The following is a 27,635-nucleotide window of genomic DNA, read 5'->3' as shown; positions in this document are numbered from 1 at the left end:
CGGTGACCATATCGAAGATCACGTGTCTGACACAGAAACCGAATGAAATTCGACCCGTCGACCTCTCGCAGGAACTTCAAACTATTATGACACACGAAAAGTCATCGCTCGCCTCCTCAGCTGTCCCGATGTTGAACGATCGTCGGAACAACGACGCGGTTGCGACCGAGTCTGTCCGATAATAACGATAATAATAACAATAATCCCAATTGGGCAGAAACGTAGTCAAGTGAGAGTGTAAAATACAAAGAGACTGAGAAACTAAATATCGCCTTGAACCCGAGTCCGTTATCGCAGTTCATTTGCGTCGACGTGCGTACATCACACAGTTCTACGCGCGAATTTCGCCGATTGTATTTTGTTTTTCCTCCTACCACGTGGCACGCATCTCCCCCCTCCTAAGCAGGCGTCAATTTTTACGAGAATTATATCGCGTTCAGTTTCCTAGCTGTGTTTTTTTCCTGTCTCATCGCCAGTCGTGCAATTTACGAAGAGTGGTGTGAGTGGCGTGCGCGAGTGAATACTGAATACGTCTACGTCCATCCGTAGCTGAGTGATAAACACCGACTGTCGCATCTTGTTGTTGTTGTTTACTATCAAGCCTTGTTCAAAGTTGGTTCGGATCTGACTTTCCAATTCGGTTATTGTGGTTCACACTTTACACTCTCCCTCTCTCTCTATGTGTATGTGTGTGTGTGTGTGTGCGTGTGCGTGTGTGAACGATAAAAGCAACATAAAGCGATAAACAAAACGAAACGCTGTCGTTCGATACAAATTACATCACACTTTACTTTCGGAAGGAGACTAGCCTAGAATATCAAAATGTCACACTCTATGCGTGGTGAAAAAAACGAGAAGAATGTTACAGACGGAGAGAAGTACGGCGAACGATTCGACTCGGGTCATGTCGACTCCGGATTTCTGTCTGGGACTAATTTAACCGTCAGCGGAGACGATCTAGAGATCGACAGTGCTCCATCGATGCAGGTCCCCGTCACCCAAGAACCAATGGTAGTCAGTGACAGCGGCGTCGACCTCGGTCTCAGCGATGATCTCAGTTTGCTCTCGCTGAAAACCGTAAACTACAACCGCCTAAGCGACAAGGTTCAGGCCGAACCTATAGAACTCACACCTGTCACAATGCAGCTTCCTCAACAACAGCAACATCAGCAGCTTATTAGCGTCGAATCAGGTCCATCCAACATCAACATTCCTTATTCGCAAGTCCAACAAAAGCAGCAAAATGACTGGACTGCTTTCTACATGGAGCAAGACGACGACGGCGACACGTAAGTATTTTCACCTACTTTCCTGATTTTGGCATCTTTTTATGCAGATGATTTGTTATCCTTAAAACTCAGACGGTGCAGATTGATCGACAGAAATTTGGTCTCCAGACTGCAGCGTTCTTTTCAAGTGCCGCTCGCTTGCTTGCAGATAACTGCATACATGTTTAATCAAGATACCACACGAGTTATCGGTTATTTATTACGTTGAGAATTCTTATCCACTTCAAGCATTCACAGGAGCACACCTGAAATATATATATAGATCTTTTGGTCCGAGGCTTGCTATAAATAATCCATCGTTGTCGGCTCACTTTTCTTTCTCGTCCCGCACAAATATACTTGCCTAAGTAAAATCCTATCTAAGTATGAAAATTTTTTACTTTACAGGCACCTGCATAACGCTATATGCCAGAGTTTTCTGGAGGTGGCATTACCGCTGATAAAAATGGCGCCACATCCTTGCCTCCTTGACATTCTCAATGATCAACATCTGTCGCCACTGCATGTGGCGGTGTTGACACGCCAGGCGAGAATTGTTAGGAATCTGGTACTTGCGGGGGCCAATCCAGCCCTCAGAGATATGAATGGCAACACGCCTCTTCATCTTGCCTGTGCTGCTGGAGACCTGACCTGCGCGAGAGCACTAACCGACCCTCTATCGTCGTCCGAGAAAAGAAGCGCATTGCCTGGGGGACCTGCACCTGCGATACCTCAGGACCTTGAGCAAAGAAACTACCAAGGTGAGCTTGGATGGCATTTTTTTTATATTCAGATATTATGCTTTTCTTCCTGCACGCATGAATTGTATGATTATTTTAAAACTTGAGATCATCTTGTTACTTGTTGAGTAGTCTTATAAATTTTCATTTATAGCAGTGCAGTCAATTTATGCAAATGATGAACAATTCATTTTTCTTGGAATAAAATGAATCAATCTACAAGCACATAAGCAGTACAATTTTTCTGCCCTGTTCGTTAGTCGGTAAAAACGATGCTGATTTGGAAAATAATTTTGAACATTATGGTCTGAAGATGTAGGGCAGTGGTGTTATAATTTCAAATCAGAACAAACAAGCATAATTGTGCTATTATTTGGAATCATTAGAGTTTCTAAGAAATCCTTTGTGGGTTTCTGAATCAAACGTTACAGGAAAATGTGTGGGAGAGAAAGAGAGAAAATCGATTTGCAGAAACCGAGTCATTCGTCGGTCAATTGAACAAAGAATATGACGCAATTGGTCCTAGAATTACAATTACTCTCTCAGGTTGCCGATTTCAATCATAATCGCATAATAACCACGGAGCGTGAGTATGATAATGTGTAGAAAAAATAAAAAAGATGAAGGTTAAAGAATACGTTGATGCAGCAGAAACTCGCAAAGAAACGGCGGTTCAAAGGGAAGGAAATTGGGGGGGTGACTAATTCGCAATTTTATAGTAACCGAGACAGTTGAGTTTTCAAAATGTGCATATATTTTTCCTTTTCGTACGACTTACCGCATCGTATAAGACATTCCTAAAATTGCGAAATAACGATTTTCACCGAAACTCGAATCGTTGAGATAAGGTTACAAACTTCATATCCATTACAGCGAGATGATAATCACGTCGTCGCCGAAGTCAGTGTGTAGGAAAATTTGTTTTTTTTTTTCAGATTAAATCAGACCTTTATTATAAGCGTTCGTCGAGATCTTTGCTTATATGTATATGTTTATTATACCGCTTTCAGGACCCTGGGGATTCCCCAGCGTGACGAAATCATCCCCCCTCTTTCATCCCACTCCATCCTACCAACACGCGCAAATTTGCGAATATACGTCGAGCGGCAGGTTTGTGTCATTGCGTACCTGACTATACGGTAGAATCGTATAATTTTCGCCACTTTGTACACACGTGTCGTATCGATGATTGGTGGAAAAGCAAGCAGTAGCAACCGACTCGATGATCGGTTGTGTATAATCGTTGATAGGCAGTGTGTCGTTGAAACTGATCATTCGAGCAGAATTTATCCCCGCCGCACGTCTTCTTCTTCTTCTTCTTCTACTTCTTCTGTATTTCATGCTTGTTCCACAACGTTGTGATCTCTGTTTTCGTTCGTCATCGCTTTAATTATCTCTGTCCACGTTCTAACGTCTCGCAATTCTTATGTATAATTATATTTATCACACACATTGCTGCACGTGAACGAGATTGTTAATAGCCTGGACCCTGTTTAGAAAAGTATTAACGAATTGTTCTTATCATAAGTCGTTAAGCAACTCGCTCATCACTAGCCAATTTTTTTTTTTCTCAAATTTATTATTGATAAGATGATAACATGGTTGGGTGAAAAGAATGCAAGGATCTATCTTTTTTTTTCGAATATTCCTTCATGAGATTTGCTCGAGCATTTTATATTTTTTATATCTTGCAAGTATTCTCTCGCAGACATTTTACTCTACCCTTTTATGGATAATAGATTTTTGCCAGGTATAATCAAACATGAAATATATGATCACCAGCGTGATAAGAAACGAGTCGAGATTCGTCAGAGATTTCCGTGTTATATATACAATTATACATATATGTATTGGTGTATACAATTATATGTATATGTATACTAATCATCAATTTTTGTTTTTCACTCGTTTTTAATGACGAATAAGGCGATTTTGTAATCTAGTTACAGTATACTGACCTTCGACGACTGATTTATTAGCAAAAATTCCCCAATTCGTTATGTTCGGTAAAAATGGTACAGTTTTCAACTTCGTTATCGACACAATTATCAAGTTAATGGCGAGTTAATGGGCTATTAAGTTTCATAAGGTCAAGCTGTGTCAGTCCGAAAAATATTATCATCTTCTTCTCGGATTGGTTACATCACATTTCTACATCCAACAAAATTTCTTTTTCCTTGTCTATGTTTCACCATTTTATTCATTTCACCGTTTATTCATTTTATCACCATTTTTATTTCTTATATCCATAACAACAACAACAACAATAATAATAATAATAATAATAATAACAACAACATCAATTATTAGTTAATTCTTTTCAATCGGATAATCAATAAGCCTGACTCGCAGTTTAGTACTATATTCCTACTTCCTGATATTAATTATACAGGAACACAATCACTTTATAATGGTTAACATAACTGAAGTTTTAGTCGAATAACAGTTTATATCCGAATATTGTAATAGTGTTTTTTTTTTCTTCCTTTTTCATTTTTAAAGTAACAATTCTCATTGTGGTTTGAATTGACGCAAATTCCGTAAAAATCAGCAAATACAAATGACGGCAATAACTTGAACATGTTAATCACGCTGCCCCCCCCCCCCCCCCCCCCCCAGTCTAACGATAGGCTAACGAAACGCCTTATTATCGCGTTGCTAGAATTGGTCGGCGCGTAGTTTGATTTATTCAGCCTCTTTAAACTCGGCTAAAGAAGGGAATTTTAAGGAACAACAGTTTGCATAACTTCACTTTAGACACAGTTAAAACTTCTCATAAATAATGATGCATGATGTATACATGACAATATGTGTGTGTGTGTATATATACATATATATGTACGTAGTCGCGTATCGTTAAGTGGAATTTATTTGTAATTTAGTGGCTTGGAAATTCCAAGCATCTATACTATACTTGTCTGCTAGTTGTTATAGGATTCGTGATATGATATAACGCTAGCTGTAAACTTCATTTTTTGATTTATTCACTCATAGGTATACATATGTTGATATGTACATTATTATGTACATGTATAAGAAATTTTCAGAATCATGTTACACTGCAATAAATATCACATCGCGCGCGTTACATTTTCCTATCTATAGATACGTAGAGCTTGAAAACCGATCACGTAACGAGTTAAAGCTTATGATAAATAATGTGGTCGAGATTCAAAATCAAGTATAGCCTAAAAAGAAAAAAAAAAAGAAAAAAAAAATCACCCAATGTTGAATTTAATTTAATTGAAGTATGAAATTTATTTCATCGCACTTGTCTCGCGTTTATCCTAGTCATATTATTATTATACATAAAGGGTGAGAGAATTGTAAGAAACTGTTTTATACAGTGATTTTATTTATTATACATTCGTATATATATATATATACGTATTATATGTATAATTTTTTTTTCTTCTGTTTTTGTTTATTTTTTTATACATTTTTGTCGTTGCATGCAAAGAAGAGATTTGAGATCGTTGAGTAAGGTTTTTTTTTTTCCACAATGGCGATTAATACCTGTTGTAGTGTCTTATTATAATGCACATGCGATATATTATCATCATCATCATCATCATCATCATCATTATCATCATTACCATCATTTCTTTCTTTCGCGTTACGCGCTTTAATGTTTCTGAAAAGGCTTCGAGAAAGATATCCTTGTTTTTCCTAGCGATTACAGCAGCCTCGGGCGCATGCTAATTGACGATCTTGACTTGGGGAATTCCAACAATCGTGTTTCGTGCCGCAGCGCGCCGAACGGGTTCACTGGTCAACGTCGTGTGTGTCTGCGACAGGCTGAAAAATCTTTGCTAGTCGTTTATTGAATAAATATATATTAATAATATATTATTTTTATAATAATATCAAAGTAATACACAATATCGAGTATTTGTTGCATGTCCGTTTGCGTGCTTTTTCATCATCCATTTCCTGCACCCGAAACACTCGTCACTTTCGATTAATCCTCTTCTCCGGCACAACGCGATCTGTAATTTAATGAACGGAAGAGCTTAAATTTTGAATATCCAGATGAATCTGGGAGGAGCGCGGGATAATAAAATACAAGGAATTCAAGGAACAGATGAATTTTTTTTTTTTTTTTTTTTTTTTTTTTTTTCCCCAACAACGCATTCTCGAGTTCTGTTTATATTAATTCCTATTCATTTTATTTGTTTGTTTTACTACCGTATAAGTGATTCGGAATTTAAATACCTGTGTTAACCTCGCTAATATATTTAAATACTCGCTCACTTTAACTTTCAGATTATATTATGCCTGTCTATATATATATATATATATATATATATATATATAGAAAAATGAATTTCGAATATTTATTGGTTATATATATGCATATCATATATTCTGATGGTACGGCACAGCATTGACTGTAGAAAAATTATGGCATGGTATGGTTGTATCACGTATATTATATATACATATACATGTATAAAAAGAAAAATGCCGACACTGAATCTAATGTTAATGAATTTGATGCGACAGGTGAAACTTATATGTGTTTATATATATAATATATATATGATAGTTAATTGAGATAACGGTAACTTTATCATTTCTTCATCCGGGAAATTATATTTTGATTGAATTACACCTTGTTCTATATCCTAATCACTTTCGTGATTTGGTGAATTGAAAAATTCTCGAGAAGTGAATGAAACGATACGTGGTAAAATAGTTTGAAGAACAGTGACAAAGCAATACCACTATAAACGTATTACAGATATTATTTTTAAAAAATTGGCAAAAATTTATTAAAATCAATGGAAGGTATTGTGACATCGATAAATTTAAAATATTTTTTCTTTTCTTTCCTTTTTTTTTTTTTTTTTTGCTGATGTGAAATCCGATTTCCCCAATATTGTTTTCACGAATATTTCGCATCGGTGACGCCCCTTTTACACTCATTTTTATTATATAAATTGCATATCTGTTATTGGTGCCAGTCGAGTCACTTACGTAACTTTCTTTTATCGTTGTCAAATAATTGATGATGAAGAGGAGGAGAGACAGGAGGAGAAAAAAATGCGAGAAACATAATTTTCAAACAACTTCAAAAAATACCAACTGTTTCCTGATGATGACGTGGAATCTGCGCGTATAATGTTCACTTTTATAATCACGAGTACGAAGATGGACGCCAGTATTTATTCCTTTTTTTTTTTTTTTTTTAACTTTTTTTTTTTTAATCTTTTTGTATACTCACAAACACACAAGTGCGCACGTTCTACATAAATCTGCGTTATTATGTACACACTTTGAGTCTGAGGGTAAGAAGATAAAAAGGAAGAGCAAAATGGATTGTATTGTTCATTCCGAATGATTTCTTATCTTACAATTAATTAGTTCTCTGCGCATGGAAAAGTGTGCAGTTTTTTTAAATCTACCTTTGTTTTTTTTTTTGAATTTTTTTTTTTTATTTTGATGTATTAAACGAAAAATATGAACGTAATTGGTCGACGCTGAATAATAATACGACATACGGTATGTGTAGGTGTAGATATGTGCAAAAAGATACATATCTTGACAACTAACTGTAAATCATGCCGATATATCGGCATGAAGAAAAAGTCACGCTATTGGGGAATCCCCAGCGGTTGGTATGATAATAATACTGCGAGGAGTCCTTTTACCAATGTAAGCGTAGTTCTCGTATTTATGCGTCGACCGATTAGATTCAACTTTCAAAATGTCCAGAGGCGAGGTTTCGAATCTCGTTTTACCGTATAAATGATTACTTTAACGCCCCCCTCCCCTCTCCCCGTCCCCTTTTTTTTTGTTCCTTTCATAAATAACCTCAAGATCTGTTTTATTCTTTATAAAAAGAAAATGTTTGCAGAATTTTTTAATGCGTTTAATTTCTTCGATTATTTATCACTAAAGTCGGTTCGGATGATTGTGAAAGTGCAAAATATCTGTGATCATTTTTTACCAGCGTTGAGTTGTTTTGAGATCTCTTAAGATTTTCGGGTTAATTTCGACCGTCGAGAAGTAAATTGGATTTTATATGTACAAACTTTAAGAGCTAGCTGGTAATGGTAATTGCAATTTAATGCACCTTTTCGTCGAAGGTCTTTGTGCAGAAATAGAGCGTGCAAAACAATTACACGCACACATACCTACACACAGTACATCGAAAGAACGAACAATTATTTGTCAATGTAATTTTTGTCTCGGAGATGATGTTGGAACGAAATATATATATGCAGGCGTAAAAAATGCGCACTCGATGGAAGAGCCGAAAGGTTGCGAAAGAACCGAGGATAAGTAGCGGTTTTTCAATGAAAGTGTGAAGAAAAAAACGGGGGGGATCCACCCGACGATGGTGCTGGTTAAGAATTTTAGGCAATCAGGCATAGTCGGTCTGAGAAAACTCAAAAAATGTTGAGACAGATCATGGACGGTTGTACAACACAATACCTGCGGAATTCGCAACACCGAGTATAATATATATTATACTGCGAATAGTCCGAGACCATTCGCATCGCTGCACCGCGTCGAATTATGTCGACCATTTCGCTTGTCCATCGGACTGTTGCAATTATTTCTGCCGACGACGTTTATGCACGCCACGTTTTTTCGTCCGTCTGTTGTTTGTGGGTTTCAAGTCGGCGCAGACCATTGACCTGAAACAATCTGATGGAAATGTTGGGGAATTTTTTAAATTTTCATGAAAAACTTGCTGAAATTGTCTAGAAGATGTACGTGATATATGACAAATCGATTCCTTAATTTCAAATTCCGAATTTGAAAAGTTTCGAATACGCCAAATTTAACCGAACATTCAAAGATAATTAATCACTATGACATTGAAATTTGAGAATGATTTGCAGGGTGTTAAATTTTTAAACTACATATTTAAACAGTTGTTTGCTTTGTTCAATTTTTACAGTTTACGTAGGAATTTCATACGACATTCATATCATATATGCATAGGTATATATCTAATTATATAGAGATCCATAGTTACGTCAACGTTTTTGCCAACTTCTCAATCGTCTCCGGATGTCCTCTCGAAAATTAACGTACCTATCTAGCTACGTATTATTATATCCTGACGTGGCACGTTGCGGTGAATATCTCTAATCGGTTCGTCCACTTTGCCGCAGTCTTGACTCGTCTCTGAGTCTGGCCTTCCATCTCATTTGCATAAACGTTATGCGCACCTTAATGCCTGTTGTTATTATACACCAGATACTACACCAATGCCATGCCCGTGTCGACGTGTAGGTACAATATTGAGAGCATCTGACTGAGTCGGTTTCTTTCGATTTGGCAATGACGTGATTCTGCGGTACGAAAGTGAATTAGGAATGCCATAGATTTCCTGCTTTATTAATGCATAGCGACCGAATATATGATGATTTATATATATATATATTTCCGTGATTTAAAATTCATTTTTTCACACTAGATGCAGAGAATTCTTGTAACACGTGACGTAGAGGATGTTTGTCCAGAGTCAGGAAATAATTGTTAGTTTAAAGGCAGATTATCGCGTGTTAAAAACGCATGTTCATCATAAACTTGAACGCAGCGTATATATAGGAGCTCAAAAGTTTAATCTGCAGGCAAATTCGGAGAAAGTCGCATTGGCCTAGGAACGACCACGATGAGCCAGGTAAAACCTTCACTCCGTCTCAGCATGTCAGGGCAACTCTCGAGTAGTTTTGAAATGGTATAACCATTTCGAGTCGAGACCTTCGAGGAGAGGCGTGGGTAGCCTCCTCGAATGCACTCGGGACGGGTGGAAAATTGAATGCACCGAGTGTGGAGGGGTGGTCACCCGTGGTCAGTCCTTTTGAAAACGTTCGACCCGAAAACAGATGGAAAAGGAAATTTTCAGAGAAGAGGTCGAGCCTTCGGCAACCGTTCCAACTTCGTTGACCATCCATTCATCGTCATTCCACTACATCCTCTTATTGTTCGAGTTTTGGTTTTTCAAATGTAATCTGTTTGTTAACGTGATAATTGGATATCGGGCATGATTGTTGTACCCAGACGCTATCCTGACCAAAGTATGCAACTTGCGGTGTGAAAATAAGTTGGATCAGGGCTCTGCGGCTACTATCTTACCCATAAGCGAGTCTGTAGAAATTTGGACGCGCGAAAATTTGAAACAGCATGCTTTCAAACTTCAATTGTTATTCAAATGGAGGGAAAAAATCATACGATTGAACAAACGTTGTCGGGAAATTGTAAAATTACAATAATCGACTGAATAACGATTGAATCAGTATAATCGATCATCATCTATTCGCAATATTGTACAATTTTTCATATATATGTATATATATATATATATATATATATATATATATATATATTATTCGACGGTCGCGTCACCTCTTGTGTATGCATACGTATGTACGTATATTTTAGAGGTATATAATTTCTGCGTATCATGTGATATTTTCGTCAAGATTTTAACGTTCAGCGACATCTGCCGGTGAAATTCTAAACTTTTTCACAACTATATACATACATCATGCTTATACATATGTCGAAACACCATTTTTACGCGTTTGGTTAGGCTAGGTTAGGGTTACGCTAGGTTATACGCCAGAAAGCACAAAACCTATCTCCAGTCTGATCTGCATCTAATTGTAAATCCCACGCTACGCGTTACTGTAAAAATGAACACACGCTACTCTTTTTTAGTTAAATTCACTTTGGTTAATTTATTTTTTCTAAAACCGATGGATTTAAAGTCATGAGATTTTGTAGAAATTATTATGTACACATATAGATGTATATGTATATACATTGTAAATAATATTCTTATTTAAATTTGGTTTGTACGTTGTAACCGGAAATAGATTTTTTTTATGCCTTTACTTGATTCGAATAACATACAACACGCAGCTACAATTGACTTGAATAAAGCTCAATTAACGGACGAATTAAAGATGTAACGGTTGCACGCCTGCACGTCTATGCTATGGAGGGAGTGACTTGCACATTTGCACAATGACGGATGATTTTTTTATTTTTTTATTTTTATTATTATTATTATTATTATTATTATACATAGGTATATAAAATCCTGATCCGGTCGATTTTAGAAATGAATTATGAGTCGGTAAAATTATTATGTCCGGTTACTCTAGTCTTTATGTAATTGAATAACTATTATCCTGATGATCCAAGAAGCATGTTACGGTGACACGCTGCGCGGCATCGTCACGTCACGTTTTTATTCAACTTATATATTATATATACATGAATAATATGTATTTTATAATGTATACACATTTTTTGCGTAAATATCCGTATCTATATTCATGTAATACATGTAGGTATAGTAGCCAACTACCGCAAATTATGCAACGAGACAGAACGCCGCATGTGTAACTATAACCGACATCACATAAGAGAAAAAGAAAAGAAAAATAAATGAATAATAATATTGGAGTAAAATAAGAAGAAATGGAAAAGAAATAATGAGAATTCGTCATCTTGCGTTATAATGTGACTAATATTCTTTCCTATGGCAATGTCGAAGAAGAAGTTTAATTATTACGCTGTAATAAATAGAATGAAAAGCAAAAATAATTTGTAAAATTGTAAAAATAATTTGATCGACTAACCGCACTTGCATTTTATATTTAGTACGTAGAAACAACTTTTGGTATCGAAATTTAGTTTTTAAAATAGGTATAACAGTCTACAATCGGTGTTGACAGTGTTTGAAAAATATACTGACAATGAAAGGCAAATTTCATTTTCGAGTATAATTATTGCTGTATTTATTTAATTTCTGTTTTATTCTTGAATTTCATCTGTATATACATAATACGAAAAATACTCGTGAGAAAAAAAATAACAATTGAACGACACTGAAAGGAACCTCGATTTGATCCATGATTATTTTTTCCTTACGCGGAGTCCTTGTAGTAAAATGTGTTCCCGGTCATAATAACACTTTTGTTTTTACTATACTTGAATTCCTCAGAGACACGTGTTGATGATGACGACGAGCTGCACGTGGTTCTGGCTCGAATGCCAGTGTAATATATAATACAGTGTATACATTATATTATACGAATAGGCAATTAACATCGTAGCAATGGCTGGCGGAGGGAAATGAAAAAAAAATGGGATAGAAAAAGTTTGGACTAATTGTCGATTATTCAGCTGCGCACGGTGGGGAAAGTATGTAAATTGAATATCCTCGTTTTTTCCATTCCTCGGTTTTTCCAATATTTTTATCATCGCATTGAGTTTCTCTTCGTTTGATTAATTGTTGAAGACATTAAAATTTAAAACCTGAATAACATGTCAAAGTTGAAACAATTTCTTATTTTATTCAAGTATAGTGACATTAATGTATATATATATATATATATATATATGTTATACAATCGATATGTATAACGATTTCCGTATCGATATAATAATAAGATTTTGCGTATGACTGATGTTTCGAAAAGATATGTTTTTGCTACAGTTTGAAAATAGCGAATCAAGCTGCACTCGCCGTTACAACATTAAATATTTTTACCTATACACTTCTTGTTTTTTCCTTCGCGTTTGCGGTCGTTAGAAGATTTATAAGACGGTGCCGTGGCTAATATCTACTTGCGCTTTTAACCTATCGTAAGAGAGTCTCGTAGCTATATACCTACATACACATTATAGACTTCTTAAATAACGCTAGTCATGCTCTCCATTCTACACTGTTTGACCCACTTTTGAATCTCCCTCTTTCTTCAGCAGCAGTTATCTATATGATGCATTAATGCAGTTCTTTTTATTCACGTGTTATTCTCTCTCTCTCTCTCTCTCTCTCTCTCTCTCTCTCTCTCTCTCTCTCTCTCACTCTCTTTCTCACACGCACGCACACACACATATTTTTTTATTAATTTTTTTTTTCATAAATATCGTAATAAGTAGACCAGAAAATCGATCCGATGTATAACATCATAAAAAAAGATGGCGAAAAGTGTGATGAACAAAATTCTACGACAAAACGTAAGAATAATTGAATAACGTATTTTGTATTAGATATGTGGCGGAAAATTCTGACGCGTGATCGATAAACAATAATATATATATATAAATTATTTATATCGTTATATGTATATTGCAGATGGCATCGCTAGGAGAAAAATGAACAATCTTGCGGGTGTTGTAACTTAGAAAAGTCGAAACAGTGTTCATGCGTACAATATGTATATGTTATTTGAATCCGAGGGATTTTACTTTATCTTCTTCATACGTTGCTGCGATAAATGAGGGATTGCGAAAACAAAAGTGTTGAAATTACCATTTGGGGGTAAAATTTTTATCCGTCTGTGAGATTAATAATGTTGTAACTTATCGTTTTGCGGAAAAACAAAAAAAAATGTGTATATATATATATATATATATATATATATATATATTTATATATATTAAAATCGCATATCATTTGTTATAGTCGTAAAAGTTATTGCTCGATTTGAATTACGTTTATCTGTCTATCGCGCAGAGATATAGGTATATAATACATTATATGTATTATCATCCACGAATTATATTCCATTATTCGGAGATCATTCTTTTGATACATATATGCTTATGCATAAATACGTGTCTATGTCTCTGCGTGTGTGTGTATGTGTGTGTGTAAGAAATTTAATCCGTATATTTGTCACCGGGGTTTTTCCATCATTTGCGTTATCTCAAGTAGTGTAAATCATATATATATATATAACTCATATAACACGTAGTATCAAGTATCTGTACAAGGTTTACATGTGTACATGAATAATATATTTATTGAAACCTTGTTATATCTTTCCCGGTTCTTTTTATCTTATTGCGAAAGATTGTAATATGTATGTATACATATGCGAGTTGTTATATTATCCAAAAGTTTTATATCTTATATTGAAGTGATTTCTTTTTTTGTAGCGAGGGAATACCGAATCGAGTCTGTGTTATACGAAGAATGCAAAAGCGCAGCGAAAATATTGCACTGTCGTGACTTGGCCAATCGGTGGGGTGGGGGCAATTTGTTTGACGTAATTTTACAACGTGAAAGGAGGTATAGGTCGATTAAATTTTTCCACCACAAACGCACGAGTTATCCGATAAGTTAAATACCGTGACAACAAAGAATGGAACTACCGCGATTGAAGAGAGAGAGAGAGAGAGAGAGAGAGAGAGAGAGAGTGAGAGAGAGAGTTTCAATTTAAGAGGGGAAAAACAGGATGACAGCTGATGAAACGAATACTTATGTAATTCCTCGTTATTCCTTTTTCTATGAAACCAAAAATAAATGGCGGGGCAAAGGATGTATAATATACAGAAATTTTATTTTCAAGTTAATAAAGTATAATTTAAAAAAAAAAGGAAAGAATTTAACGGTAAAGGAAAAAATCCGAAGACCTTTTACTCTGTGGTGACTAATCAGTGTATTTTCCGATTATTCGCCTTCGTGCAACGCTGAAATACGCACAAATTTGCAACGCGAGCGTGTATAGGCACGCGTTCGCCACCGGATTCCGTTACATCACGAAGCGGGTAGAGATATTCAGCCCCCTGTAGCAGATGTTTTTGATATTTTAAAAATACTCACTCAGCTATTTGCGCACCGCGGCATTCTCGCCACGGGAAACCCCACATTGGCGCAGACGTCGAGAGGATGCCCTCGACTCGAGATTCGGCGTGTCGAAAGCAAGAGAAACAAAAATGCTTGAGAAGAAAAAAAAAAAAAAAAAAAAAATGTTAAAGTGCAGGTAAATGAAAAAAAAAAACAGATTAACTAGGTAATAATAGAGTCGAAAATAACGTCTCGTTTACCTACTCGGAATCTATAATGACTAACGACGCGTTCGTTTCTTTTTTTTACGTAATTTTAAATCGTAAATTATTGACCAATTAATTTATTTTCATACACATAAACTAACACATATGATTAATATGTTATAACACATGGGATCCCGTGATCAGTCGATCAGTATTTATTAAGTGCTTCTCGTTATTGATAACAGCTTTCGTATATATATGTATACATATATATATATATATATATAATATATAATATATTAGACATATCTTGCGCTGAGTTAAGATATTTGTTTTCATTTGCGTCATAGACAAATTCTTTTGCAATATATACATACATACATACATACATACATACATACATATATATGTATTGTGTATAATTGTATATACACACAGAAAATGCAGCTACTGACCGTTTCATTAGGCTGTATTATAGACAGTTAATTAAACCACCTAAAGTGGAATAACAGCGTCATTCCAATCAGTGTATATCGAACGTCTTTATTATCCACCGCGCTACGATCGTTTCCACGTATTTTTCACCAATTTGTATGTGTATAACATATGTAGGATGTACATAGGAAAATTTTGAACACTTTTCTTCTATTTCGTGCGCATTTGATATACATGTACATATATATTAATTTTTTCTTTAGCTCTCGTCGGAAAGATTTATTAGATATTTCCTTCCTTCTAATTCTATTAGCCTTATTCTATTAATTTTAAACAAAAAGATCGAAATTGGCATGCAGTAACAAAAATAACGAACATTTAATACTTATTAAATTATAGTCACATGTGCAGTGTGATTCAATGTAACGGACTGCAATATACCTACATATAACTGTCTCTATAATTAAAGTGTGGGAAGAAAATAACATGCTATTTTTTTGCACCGCATGTATGCCTGGGTAATACATATAACATGCAGAGCTATAGCATATACATCTCGTTGTATATAATCAGTGTGAAGTCTCCGTGCCGCGGGATTTTCCCAAACTGTTATATACAAATTATTATTATTTTTTTTTTTTATTTTTTTATTTTTATTATATATGTATATGTATATGCAGAAACATATCGCGCCAATTCTCCGTGACGCACACTTGCTGCTATATACGCGTACATTATACATATATATACTACCCAAGTACACACACATATACAAGTACTATCTACTCTTATTTTATAATCACCGCGATAAACTTGGAGTTTGTTGTTTGCTCAAGGTCGTCGCGAAACGAACGGCAAATTACCACTCAACACTCAAGTCACCCCATACGTTTGAAATATGTGGGGGGGGGGGGGGGGGGGGGGGGTAATAACTAAGCAAAAAAGATACATTAAAATCGAGTCAGGGAATGATAAAATAAAACTACAATAATTGGTGGTCAAGCCGGAGGATAAAATGTATAAAGTATAGGAAATTCCATGAAATGGAATGAGATTTTTTCACTTCAGTATGTGAAAATTTCATTTCAGGGGAAAAATGGTTTTTACTTTAGGCGCGATGGGAAATAAAATTTTAAAATAAAACGTTAAAATTGTCAAAATAAAGGGCTAACGGATCGAAGAATTTTCCATCGTTTACGCCAATGCTATTCGCGACCGGTGCTAACTCAGGGTGGTTAAATTTAGCGGCGCTTTGATCGGGGCGAGCCTAGTTTGGACCGCAGGCAGCCAGCCAAACCTCTCCGACGGTGACTCACCTACCTTATGCCCGTTCTTAATTCTTCCTAGTTCTATCTTTTATCTGTGTGTGTTTTTCAGGTTTGCCTTATATTATCTGCCGATGTGTGATGATGTTAAGGCGGCATGTGACTGACGTCTTGCGTCTTCTTCTATCTCAACAAACTAGAAACGCGTGCCTCTTGCACACGCTCTGAATTATTATACTTGCCTGACTCTATTTATATACTCACACATGCGCAGGCATTCCCTCTCGCACTTCGTACACATGCGTAGGAAAAAATTCACACACGCGTCATCGGCCATCGCTCCGCGGAACGTCTGTGAAAACCGCGTGACCGAAGATGAAAAAGAATTTATTTAAATATATGTAAATACGGGCGGAAGATATAAAATATGATTTATTTATTTATTTACTCGGTTTGCGGAAACGACACACTATCCGATTTTATGTATATATATGTATATGCAATTATTATACTAGGTCAAGTCATTCTTACTGTATGGCTGTGATATATAAGTAATGTGGATAGCTTGACATGTATATACATATATTTGTTTTATATTTAATATTGCTTTGGTATAACGTTTCTAATGGAGGGGAGAAAAAAAAAAAAAAAAAAAAAAAATTAACGAAAATATCAAATTCGCATGCGTATGATAATTAATTTAATTTATACGTATGTATCTATGACACAAAAAGATGCGGTAAAATATGTTTGCTGTTGTATTTTCATCAATGTTTAGACACAAAATTAACACACTTGCAATACGTGGCGTTTAAAAAGTATATATATACCTGTACATCTGTATAAGGTATTACATACGCGAATAAACGGTTATAATGTCCGCTCGATTATTTGTACCTACTTGTGACGATCGTAAATCGACACATATACGTGTCGATAACCTTTTGAAATTCAAATCTTCTATCTGGTCTTTGGATTGTATGAAAATTATCTTTTAACGTTCACGATCAAAGACGAAAATGCAAAGTGCACAACTGTAATTGCAATTTAGTCAATATATGTGCAGGTTTATGTCGATCTGATAATGTACAATGATTTTCACAATCTTTTATATTATGTATGTTCGATATGACAATGTATTTGAATTTCATGTACAAAAAATGGCAAATTCCGTTATAATTACACTGCAATAGCATTTTATGTGGCATGCCCGTAAACCGCCTGTTTTTTTTGGCAAGGATAAAGATTTCAGGACGAGCTGAAGGCGAGCCGGAAGCGAGCAGGAAACGAGTACTGAAATTATCCGAGCCAAAAAACAGTTTACGGGCATGCCATATACAATATTTTTTACGGTATGGGCATTGAAAAGCAGAACGAAGAGTGAGGTTATGTCGCGATCTGTTCGACGAAGCTACTTTATTCGCCAGTTTGGGATGCGCACTTCGAACTGCGCATCAAAACTGCGGAATAAAGACTTTATTCCGTAAACTTTGTTCGCTGCCGTATAAAGCGTCACTTTACGGAACGAAAACTGCCACAAAAAGTGGACTTTTCAATGCCTATGCCGTAAAAAGTGATTTTATAACTAGATTACAGATCGCAGCCCATTTACAATACATATCTAGAATCGCAACTAACTAACCAACTCAATGTCGCAATTTTTTATCTTCCAGGACAAACCTGTCTTCACTCGGCGGTGATAGGGGGGCACGTTGAACTGGTCAGACTCCTTCTGCGGAACGGGGCGGATTTGGAAGCTGGCGAATGGCTCGCGGGAAGAACGGCGCTTCATCTGGCGATCGAGCGACATCGGGCATCGGTGACGAAGTTTCTTCTCCAGGAGTGCGCACCCTGTCTTGACGCCCTTACTTACGCCGGTATAACCGCCTACCAAATAGCCGCCTGCGGCGACCTCGAGCTTGCGAGAGAACTCGTAAGACTTGGTGCGAAACCGCAGCCGCCTCCGGAGTCGGACTCCGAGGACGACAACGACTCGGACATGAACGATGACTCGGAGAACGAGGGAGAGTCGAAGAGTCCCATGTACAACGTGAACAATGGAAACCACACGTGGCAGGGCGTCGGACTTAGAACCTAGGGAAGGAGAAGACCGGGAATCTGGACGCGACGTCTCGTTTCCCTCTCGTCCCTCATCGCAATAGCTCCGGACATTTTTTGGAGACGAAATTATTATTAACCGCCCTCGGAGACTGCGGCGAATCCTTGCCGCGGACAACCTGTCCGAGAATTGTAGGGAACGATTCCTTGATAATGGATGGATCCATGGGAAAAATGGAACGATATATTTATTGCGGTCGACGATATATATATATATATATATATATATATGTATTGTTCGAAAATTTGAACGAAACGACAATGTTAATGAAATGACGAGATGAAACGAAACATATCTGTGAAATGGAATTAATCGAAGAGGTTCGCGCGTACCGGATAACCCCAAAGCATGAGGCTGGAGTTAGTAACGTTGGCTTGTAGAAAAATTTACTGTTTTGTACTTTTAGAATAACTGAAGAAGCTGAATTTTTTCAATATCTGGAGTTTTTTTTATGACTTATTAACGGCTTGATTAATTTCAGGTAATCCTAAAGCTACAAAATAACGAGTTTTTCCTTATCCCTTTTAACGTGATCCTAAAGCGTGTGACGACTCGATTGTCGTTAAATTTTATTTAATGCGAATTATTGAAATTTTTATAATTGAATAATTGAAAGCGATCCTGCGGACGATTTCTTTCGTTAATTTTTATACCGGTTCGTCGTCTTGTTTGTGTCATTTTTCCTACCTTTTTTCACTTTCTTAAATTTACTTTTCCGTCAAACTCTGCGAGTACGGATCGAATGTTGCATATTAGTTGAAAAATTATTCGGTATACTGACGATAAATTTCTGGAATAAAAAGAAATGATCGAGTCAAGTTTGCGATAAACCTTCACGTCTGTGACCTCTTCAACAATTCTGGATCAACGGTGTATAAATATCTATGTATACATAAATAGGTATGTAAAATGGCGTTATAGTTACAATACGATAAATGAATTCAATATCGTTTCGAAATACGATTTAAAAGAAACAGAAAAAAATATATTATATTATTATATATATTCTTGTGTTGTGCAAGAACATGCATACACTCACACGAGAAATTAAACAAATTCATAACACATGGTTCAATATACCTACATGTATAGTATAAAACGAATATTGAGAGAGAGACTATAGCGTGACTACACAAATTAATTATCATTTATTTATATTGCTATTATTATATTATGAATATGATGATATGTAAAATATCGTGTGTATATATATATATATATATATATATATGTATGTATGTATGTATGTATGTATGTATGTATGTATGTATAAATATATATATATACTATAGGCTAAGCCCTGCATCAAAAAATACTATAGATTAACTTATTATAGTTAATTGTTATATAAACAATCCTCGTGACGGAAAGACACTTTCCCTGTACCTATATCTAGATGTACCTCTCTCTGAATCTTTTCATCCCTCTATATCTATATACAATATTTTTCACGTGTTAAAACCTCTCCTCGGTATGTACATAGCCACGTTTTACCCTATTAGGAAATTAGCTAACAAATTATTAATTATTATTACTTGTGTTATACTTTTATTATTATTATTATTATTATTATTATTGTTTTAGTGGAAACGATTATATTTTAGTAATAAACAAACGTTCTTAAGAAAAGACAAAAAAAAAAAGCATACTCGAGATTTGTCGTTATTTCATTTCTGGTCATCTAACTAACATATCACTTCATGTTAAGAAATTTCTGATTCACGTAGCTAAACTTTTCGATTCAAAAGAACGTTCCTAATAACCAAAAATTAAATTGGCTATATTTAGATAGAATTTAAAGAATTTAAGGAAAATCAAACAGAATTACAAGTAATAAATACTCCATGTTTTTGCGATTATTAAATATTCTTGTCGATTGAAATATGCAGTTGGTTTTACTTGAAAAGGAATTTTCAGTTACGAACGGTAAATTTTATGGGTTACAAAATTGTCATTCTATGCAAATAATATTTGTAACATTAAAAAACATAAGTGTTCAGTGCCGGAATGAACACGTCAGTAGAATAAAAAAAACCCAATGAAATTGACTTGTTTAAACTCGAGTTCGAGGCTTTTCTTCAAGTTACAACCAACCACACTGACGTTATCAGCTTATCGTTCGAATGCCAACGATATTAGGCAACGAAGAGACCTCAAGTTTTGAGATTCACAATAGCATGAAAATAAACTTATTGATATCAAAGGACAAGAAGGTTTGGTGTAGAAGCAGCTGTCTATGGAAAAAGTAACAGCAATCACATCCAGCATCTGTCCATCTTGACGAATGTGCCTTGCCCAATTGCTTGCCGAGCAATAAATGTAAGACACGTTCAATGACGTCAATTGGCAATTTCGTAAGCAAGTATCCAATTGTTGTTAATAGAAGATTGATGTAAACAGATTTATTAAATATTTTCATCCTGAAGATCAGAAGTGTACGTGTATATACTTGATTATTATGGTTGTTGTGGCATCGTCACGTGTGTATATATATATATGCATGTGCCAACTCCGTTTTATACATATCGACGGTTATTAATCAACGCATGTGTAAATTATCATAGTATTATGCGAAATATGCGGATATACCTGTTTATACTGTTACACACACGTAGGTAACCACCTGTATCACCTATACGAATTTTTCATCGATTCATCGATCCGTCTATCATCTCACTCACTGCTGTCATCGGCCGTATTAAACGCCGATGATCATCGCCAGTGGTATAAAGATGCGATGTTTTAGATCCAGGATCTTAACTTTCACTGTGACTTACATGCCTCAGTCTTCACTCGGGGGTTGAAACTAGATCGATTAATTGATCATGAGATCTTCGCAGGAAATTAAGAAATTTCTCCTCATATTATCAATTGAGAATGACCCACATTAACATGTACGCTCATCATTATAATCTCGGAAAAAATCGTGGAAGCATGAATTCTTGAGGATATGAAAGTATTTTTCAATCCTATTCGAAGGTAGAAAGTGACGGAGAAAAGTGGTTTTAAAATATTCGAACGGTGACGCCGGAGGAAAGATGGCCGCCGTTGAAACGCCTGCAATTTAATTTCGGCTCTGCGCTCATTTCCGCTGCTGGTCAATCACCGGTCGCTATTTCGCGCCAAACACGACGATGGCAGGAATAGTTTAGGCATGATTTTGACCCGGGCTGGGTTCTGGAGACCGAGAAGTTAGCTTGTAAAATCAACTCGCAGTCTCTGCGGCAAACTTCACGTGTTTACATCTGTAACGGCTCTCTTTATGGCATCCGCGCTAATACGATACAGAGCAAATACCTCCTTTTGCCTCTCGTCGTCAGGTGGCGTTTCGAATTCCAAGAACTGCGAAGATCGTCGTCTGCGCTCGTTTATTATTCTTATTTGGGGAAGTTCGCGTCTGCAGGCTATCAGCCCCTCTCCTCCTGTTAGCCGACTGCCCAGTCGCTAAAATCGGCAACGCGAATTGCTCGCGCACATGCAAAAGGTGGCACGGGTATAAAAATACCTTCTACACATGTTCAGAGCGCTCAGACTGATGGTGCGCGTGATATGAATTCTGTCTGGTTAGATACGCGCTTAATTCACTTGCGTAGACCAAGTAGTACACACGCTGCACGCAAATAAGGCCACAGTTTGCATCAGAGAAATTCCAGTTCGAATCTTGATTTAATCGTACGCCTTTAATATTTCATCGCCGTTATTTCCGTACGAATTTTTTTACCCTTCCAGTTGAATTATTCATTAAGTCTCAATACCAGTGGTCAGTACAAGTTCCGCAAGGTGGGCAATTTTTTTTTTTCCCCTTTTTTTTCTTTCTCGGCACCTTTTTTACATTTCATTAGTCACTAACCGCACGTAATTGTGCTCGAATATAACAGCGCCGAGCTTCGACTTCGGAAATTGATTTCCCACCGTTAGAGATTTATATGCTTAACCACCGAGTTTTCGTCAAGTTCATGCGATGCCACGCGCAGGTTTCGTCCTTGCCAAGTCATCGACAGGGTCGCCGAACTTGCGGTGTGGCCGTTGCTGTAAAAAAAGGGCATAAAATAAGAGCTGCATGATACTGACAATTGACAAATCGGGCACGGATCTTGAATCAACTCCTGTTAAGATTCCGGATATCAATTTAAGTATATTAATACGATTTAAATGAAAATTTGGTAAACAAAAGTACTATCAATCCGCGCATTGACTCTCAAGTAAGCCCAAAATTGAAACGGCTATTTTTATTGCTTAAAGTTCGTTGAAATATATCTCATTTTACTTTATAGTCTTGCATGTCGTGGCAATGGAGGAAACATATATGCTTTTTATTCGTTTTTCAAACGAAAGACAGCATTAAATGATCGTAAATTCAATTGGTTTATCCCATTGATTTATCAACTCCTGATTACTTTTAAGAATCGTATGTTCCCGCGCAATTATTTCATCCTTACCTACTTTTCATCAGCGTACGAAAGTGCACAAATTATTTTTAGAAACCTTGCTCGCTGGAAACCCCCAGTCATTTTATAGTTAGTTTTTAATTTACTGGAATACCGGTTTTTCCTACTAGATGAAAAAATTTCAACGCTCGTCTTCCCCATTACAATAACTTCTTTCGTTTTCAATCGTCATCTTAATTTATTATTAAAATAAATAAATAAATAAATAAATCAAAGTAAAGTTATCGAAGACGTACACGCAAAGAAATATTTTTCATACGAAATTTGTACGGCGTTCTATTCCTTGAAAAATATTTTTCGCGCGAGTGAATCTGCAGGAAATAAATTTATCGATACAGCAGTTCAAAACTCGCCAAGTCCTTTCTAATCCGTGACAAGTTAACTACAACCAGTATCACAACCATTAATAATTACAATCTATCTAACAACCTTGTGTGCACGCCATAACGGGATTCTTGGATCGCAATGCGACCTTCAGGTGATCACCATCGTCGGTTCCTAGTAAAAAGGTTGAAATACTTGGAGGGACTCGATCACTCTCCCAGAGATCATCCTGCTTGATCATTCATGAGAAAACAACGTCGAGATTCTTAGCTCAGATATCTATTTGTCTCACTTCTAACGTATGTTCAAGGCCATATCTTCACAGTCACTGACAATGAGAATATACATAGATCATTCATTCAATGGCAAAAAAAAAATATTTGCCACAAGTATTTTTCTGCACTTGTATATAAAATCCGTTTTGCTTCACCTTCATTTTTTCACGTCAAGAGAAGTCTTTTTGGTTTAAAAAATTAATGTTTCGCCATATTTGACTCGATCAGACCAGTCACAGTTGAATTGCGTTATATTTTTCGTAACTTGTATCAGTCTTTTAGGATTCCTCGATTTTTATATCCAACCGATCAAAAAATACATCGTAGACCACGCCTGCATGTATAACCAATGAATCTACTTGCTAAAACCAGTATCTCGAAATGTGTTAATTATGCGGGTAAACAGTAGTCATTCGTGATCATTCGGATTGGAAATATTTGAACGTCCTTATCTGCCCGTTCCTCTGCGTCTATATTTGGAAATTCTTACATCGAGAAGCTGTTATAAAAACTCGAATCGCTTTAGGCGCCAGTCGCGTACATTTTATAGCCCGAAAGTGCCCAGAGTCAGAAACATTTTATACGATCAAAGAAATGCTTGCTGTTTGATAAAAGTTGTACTCGAGTATGATTTGAGAAATGCAAATAACTGGTAAAATTCACTGCTAAACGGGGTCGAGGACGCAAACATATAGTTGAATCTATGCTCGATTCTAGGAAAACGTTAAGAAAAAACAGCGAAAAAAGAGACGAATACGATGAAAAACGGAGAACACTTTGAAACGAGATTGTAAAAATTACTAAATGCTTTCTGTAAGTTTCTCGACAATTGATGGATAATTTATGTAATGCATGAGACGAGTTGAGCTACAGATTTGCTTTGCATTAAACGTAAAGAGCCTGCACATGCCTAGGAAAAATGGAACTGGATTTTCCGGTCAAACTTGTTGTACGACAATTGTAAACAAGTGATATTTTTTTCTTTGTATTTTTTCCTTCATACACGAACCGCTGACAAATGCCACGTGTAACGTGTGTTACGTCAAGTGCGTTCTGAACATACGTCGAATGGTCTACTTTTTCAAGCAATGAAATGCACAGCCACTAGATGGATCTATCTCTATTCTCAAAGAGAGTCTGGAGTAGATCGGTCTGAGGTCTTAAAAGTCTGCGGTAGACGTGTACAAAGCGGTTGGAATTCCCCATCTAGCTTGGTTTGGCGCCTGCAAGTTTAAATACACAGACCTATATAAGACCCGAGTAAGGCCAGACCGCCGTTTTACGTAGGCTGATTATGATGCGGAAGGTACTGTAATACACACACGTACCGTTCATTATCCGATCGCAAAAAGTTATCGAGGAAAAAAAAGAACCTTGGAGGAAAAAGTGTACTTGAATATATATAGCAGCTACTGGTTTTTAACGGACGTTTGAATAGATTAACTTTACAAGTTATAAGTTTCTCAGTTTCGTTATCTCGTGATAATGCCACATACAGATGGGAAATTTCACTCTTTTTACCCGTTTCGAGTCATGCAATGCAGACGCGTCACGTTGCTTATCATCGTCGACATGTAATTTTATACTTAAGAATTTCCGTAATGATGTTTCATGTTTGTGTATCAATCGATCACAAAGCAATTGCGATAAAAATTGTTCGTGGGAAATCCTGACGGGTTTTTATCTCGTCCTAGCTCATTGTTGTTGTATTTTTTTCTTTTTGATCAACTAGCACTTTTATTATACCATTCTGCATGACCAGTGCAGCAGATAAAAAGCCCACAAAAAAAAGAAATGACGCACCTTATCTGACGCTAATTGTAAAAGTAAGAATCACCATTATCACGAGTCGACACGTACACATTTGTTTCGACTTACGCATTGCGATGATACTTTCGTCGTAAAGTTACGCCAGCATAATCCGGGGTGGTTTTTCCGGGTTTCATAGAGCTGATTTCACGGCTACGCACCTGTTGAGCATGCATTATTACCGGTAGAGCTCCAATCCGTTTTACAATGAACTCGGCCAGATCCATTGTCGTTTGACGAGGCGATACCGCCTTTGAATTTTCAAAATCAAAGCCTTTTTTTCTAATATGAGGAAAATCGTCTACGAATCCAAGAATTGTAGTTCTCACCTATATCTTTGCTATTCATCAAGAAGGATTCAATATTGTTCAAGGATTCTTATTTAGCTACCTCTGTTTACTTCCAACGTGGCCTCGACTCACCAAACGAGGTGTTCTTATTTCAATCGAGGATTAGATTCTGAGTCAAAAACTGACTAATGAGTCTATTATACATATACTCAGACATTGTTTGCTCGCAAAGACTCATCGTTGTGTTGTATGTTTGAGAATACCTTATATTCATGAGTACTTGATGTGTCCAATTGTAAATATACCGTTGTTTTGTAGAGTGCTGAGTCTACTCGAGTGTAGTATAATGTTCTTCCACTTTTATAACGTTGCCTGGTTAACAAAACTATTTTTCAATCATTCAAGGCAATTGTTTAGCCATTATCGCTACGTGCTGTCTTCCGCAAAGCCGTGAAAGGATCAGTTATTTGGGCCTCTTTCAACTGCCTTTCCGGCTCCTTAACATTTTCGTCAATCACCATTCTGCACCAAAGTGATTTTTCTATGCAGACAACGTCGCTGTCCTGCGGATCATAAAATTAACCCATCACCACTGTTTGGATTTTCCGAATGGTTTACAGCTGATTGTGAGGTTTGATTGAATGCGTCACGAGGAGTAGAAACATTACGCTGCGTTATTGAACGAACACGTACACATGATGGACTTTCGATTCAACTCAAGATGCTGCTGCTTACGTGAAATTCAATGGGTCATTACGTGCAGCGATCGAGGATGAGGAAAGCGGACGTTTCCCCGAAAACATCATACATTAAACGAATATCTATTCACGCATGGATTAAAATGAAATATAATTAATCGACAATGAATTACAACTGACAAATTCATACGGGCTCTTGACACAAATGCGTTGAGTTATACAGACTATTCATCTCTGTCCGCATAACTTACGAGCTGCTTGTATCGCGCGAGCGTAACTATTTATGAACGGAGCATATAGTTTCAGGCACATGATAAACTGTGTACAACTGAAAATAGTATAACTAAGTTCCAAACGCGTAAAACTATTTTTAAGCTCGTCATTTTGGTCCCCGAATTTCATCGATCCATCAGGCTCTCGATTGTTTCCTCGATCCGATCAATAAGACAATAAATGCAAATAAATGACGCGCTGGTTCGCAACTGACCATCGAACTATCATAGGTTATTCACGTTACGTAAGTCCAGCTGAGCAATACGTAAGTGCGAAGTTTTCTTTCACGTGTGAATTGCACGTTCATAACTTTCCTATTTAGCACGTGTCCGGCGCATGGATGTGGGCTTGTGTTCAATTAACCTCGGTGATCAGAACAACTATTCGCAGCAAGATTCTCATAGCGCATAAATCAAATCCCTCCACAAGTCTTTGTCGTTATAGATAAGACTCTGCTCGGTTGCACGGCGAACAGGAAGGGACTCATTGCCAGGTAGCTGAAAATTTGAAACCACCCCTTGAGAATTCCCATGGTTTTACTACCTGGCTCGGTGGGGGCTAATGGGAAAATGCGTTTACCTCAAATGCAATGACTAATCCAGATTGTAAACTCGTGCGAGCTGCGTTATGTCCGGGGTAATAAAAACAAGGTTGACGATGGATACTCGCTGTACTTTTGCCAAGAAGATGGCGCAGAACTTGCGAAATTTTTCCCCAGTCATTATGCAGGTATATCCCGGAATATCGCAAGACTCATAGCCTTCCAGTCAATCAGCTTAGAATCGCGCTAAGCTCTAAACTGTCGTCATCTGCAATTTGGCATGGTTATTTCGAAATTTTCTTTCCGTTCAATTTTTCTTACTAATGTGTATTTAGCGCACTAACAACGAACTAACCGCCCTGCCCAAAGCTCTGGAGATAAGCATATATGCACG

The 27,635-nt window shown here is 36.6% G+C and overlaps 1 protein-coding gene across 1 annotated transcript; it reads left to right on the top strand.

Moving 5' to 3' along the window:
* The first annotated feature begins 733 nt into the window (after window positions 1–733).
* On the top strand, window positions 734–19,011 carry LOC124407539 (NF-kappa-B inhibitor cactus-like). The gene is made up of 3 exons (XM_046883774.1): window positions 734–1,289; window positions 1,677–2,029; window positions 18,138–19,011. The coding sequence occupies exons 1-3, from the start codon at window positions 823–825 to the stop codon at window positions 18,560–18,562; spliced, it is 1,245 nt and encodes a 414-aa protein (XP_046739730.1). The 5' UTR covers window positions 734–822; the 3' UTR covers window positions 18,563–19,011.
* The last annotated feature ends 8,624 nt before the right edge of the window (window positions 19,012–27,635 follow it).

This window comes from Diprion similis, chromosome 6 (assembly GCF_021155765.1).
Source record: "Diprion similis isolate iyDipSimi1 chromosome 6, iyDipSimi1.1, whole genome shotgun sequence".
NCBI lineage: Eukaryota > Metazoa > Arthropoda > Insecta > Hymenoptera > Diprionidae > Diprion > Diprion similis.
The sequence above is the reverse complement of the archived record's forward strand: the minus strand, read 5'-3'. Positions and strand labels throughout refer to the sequence as shown.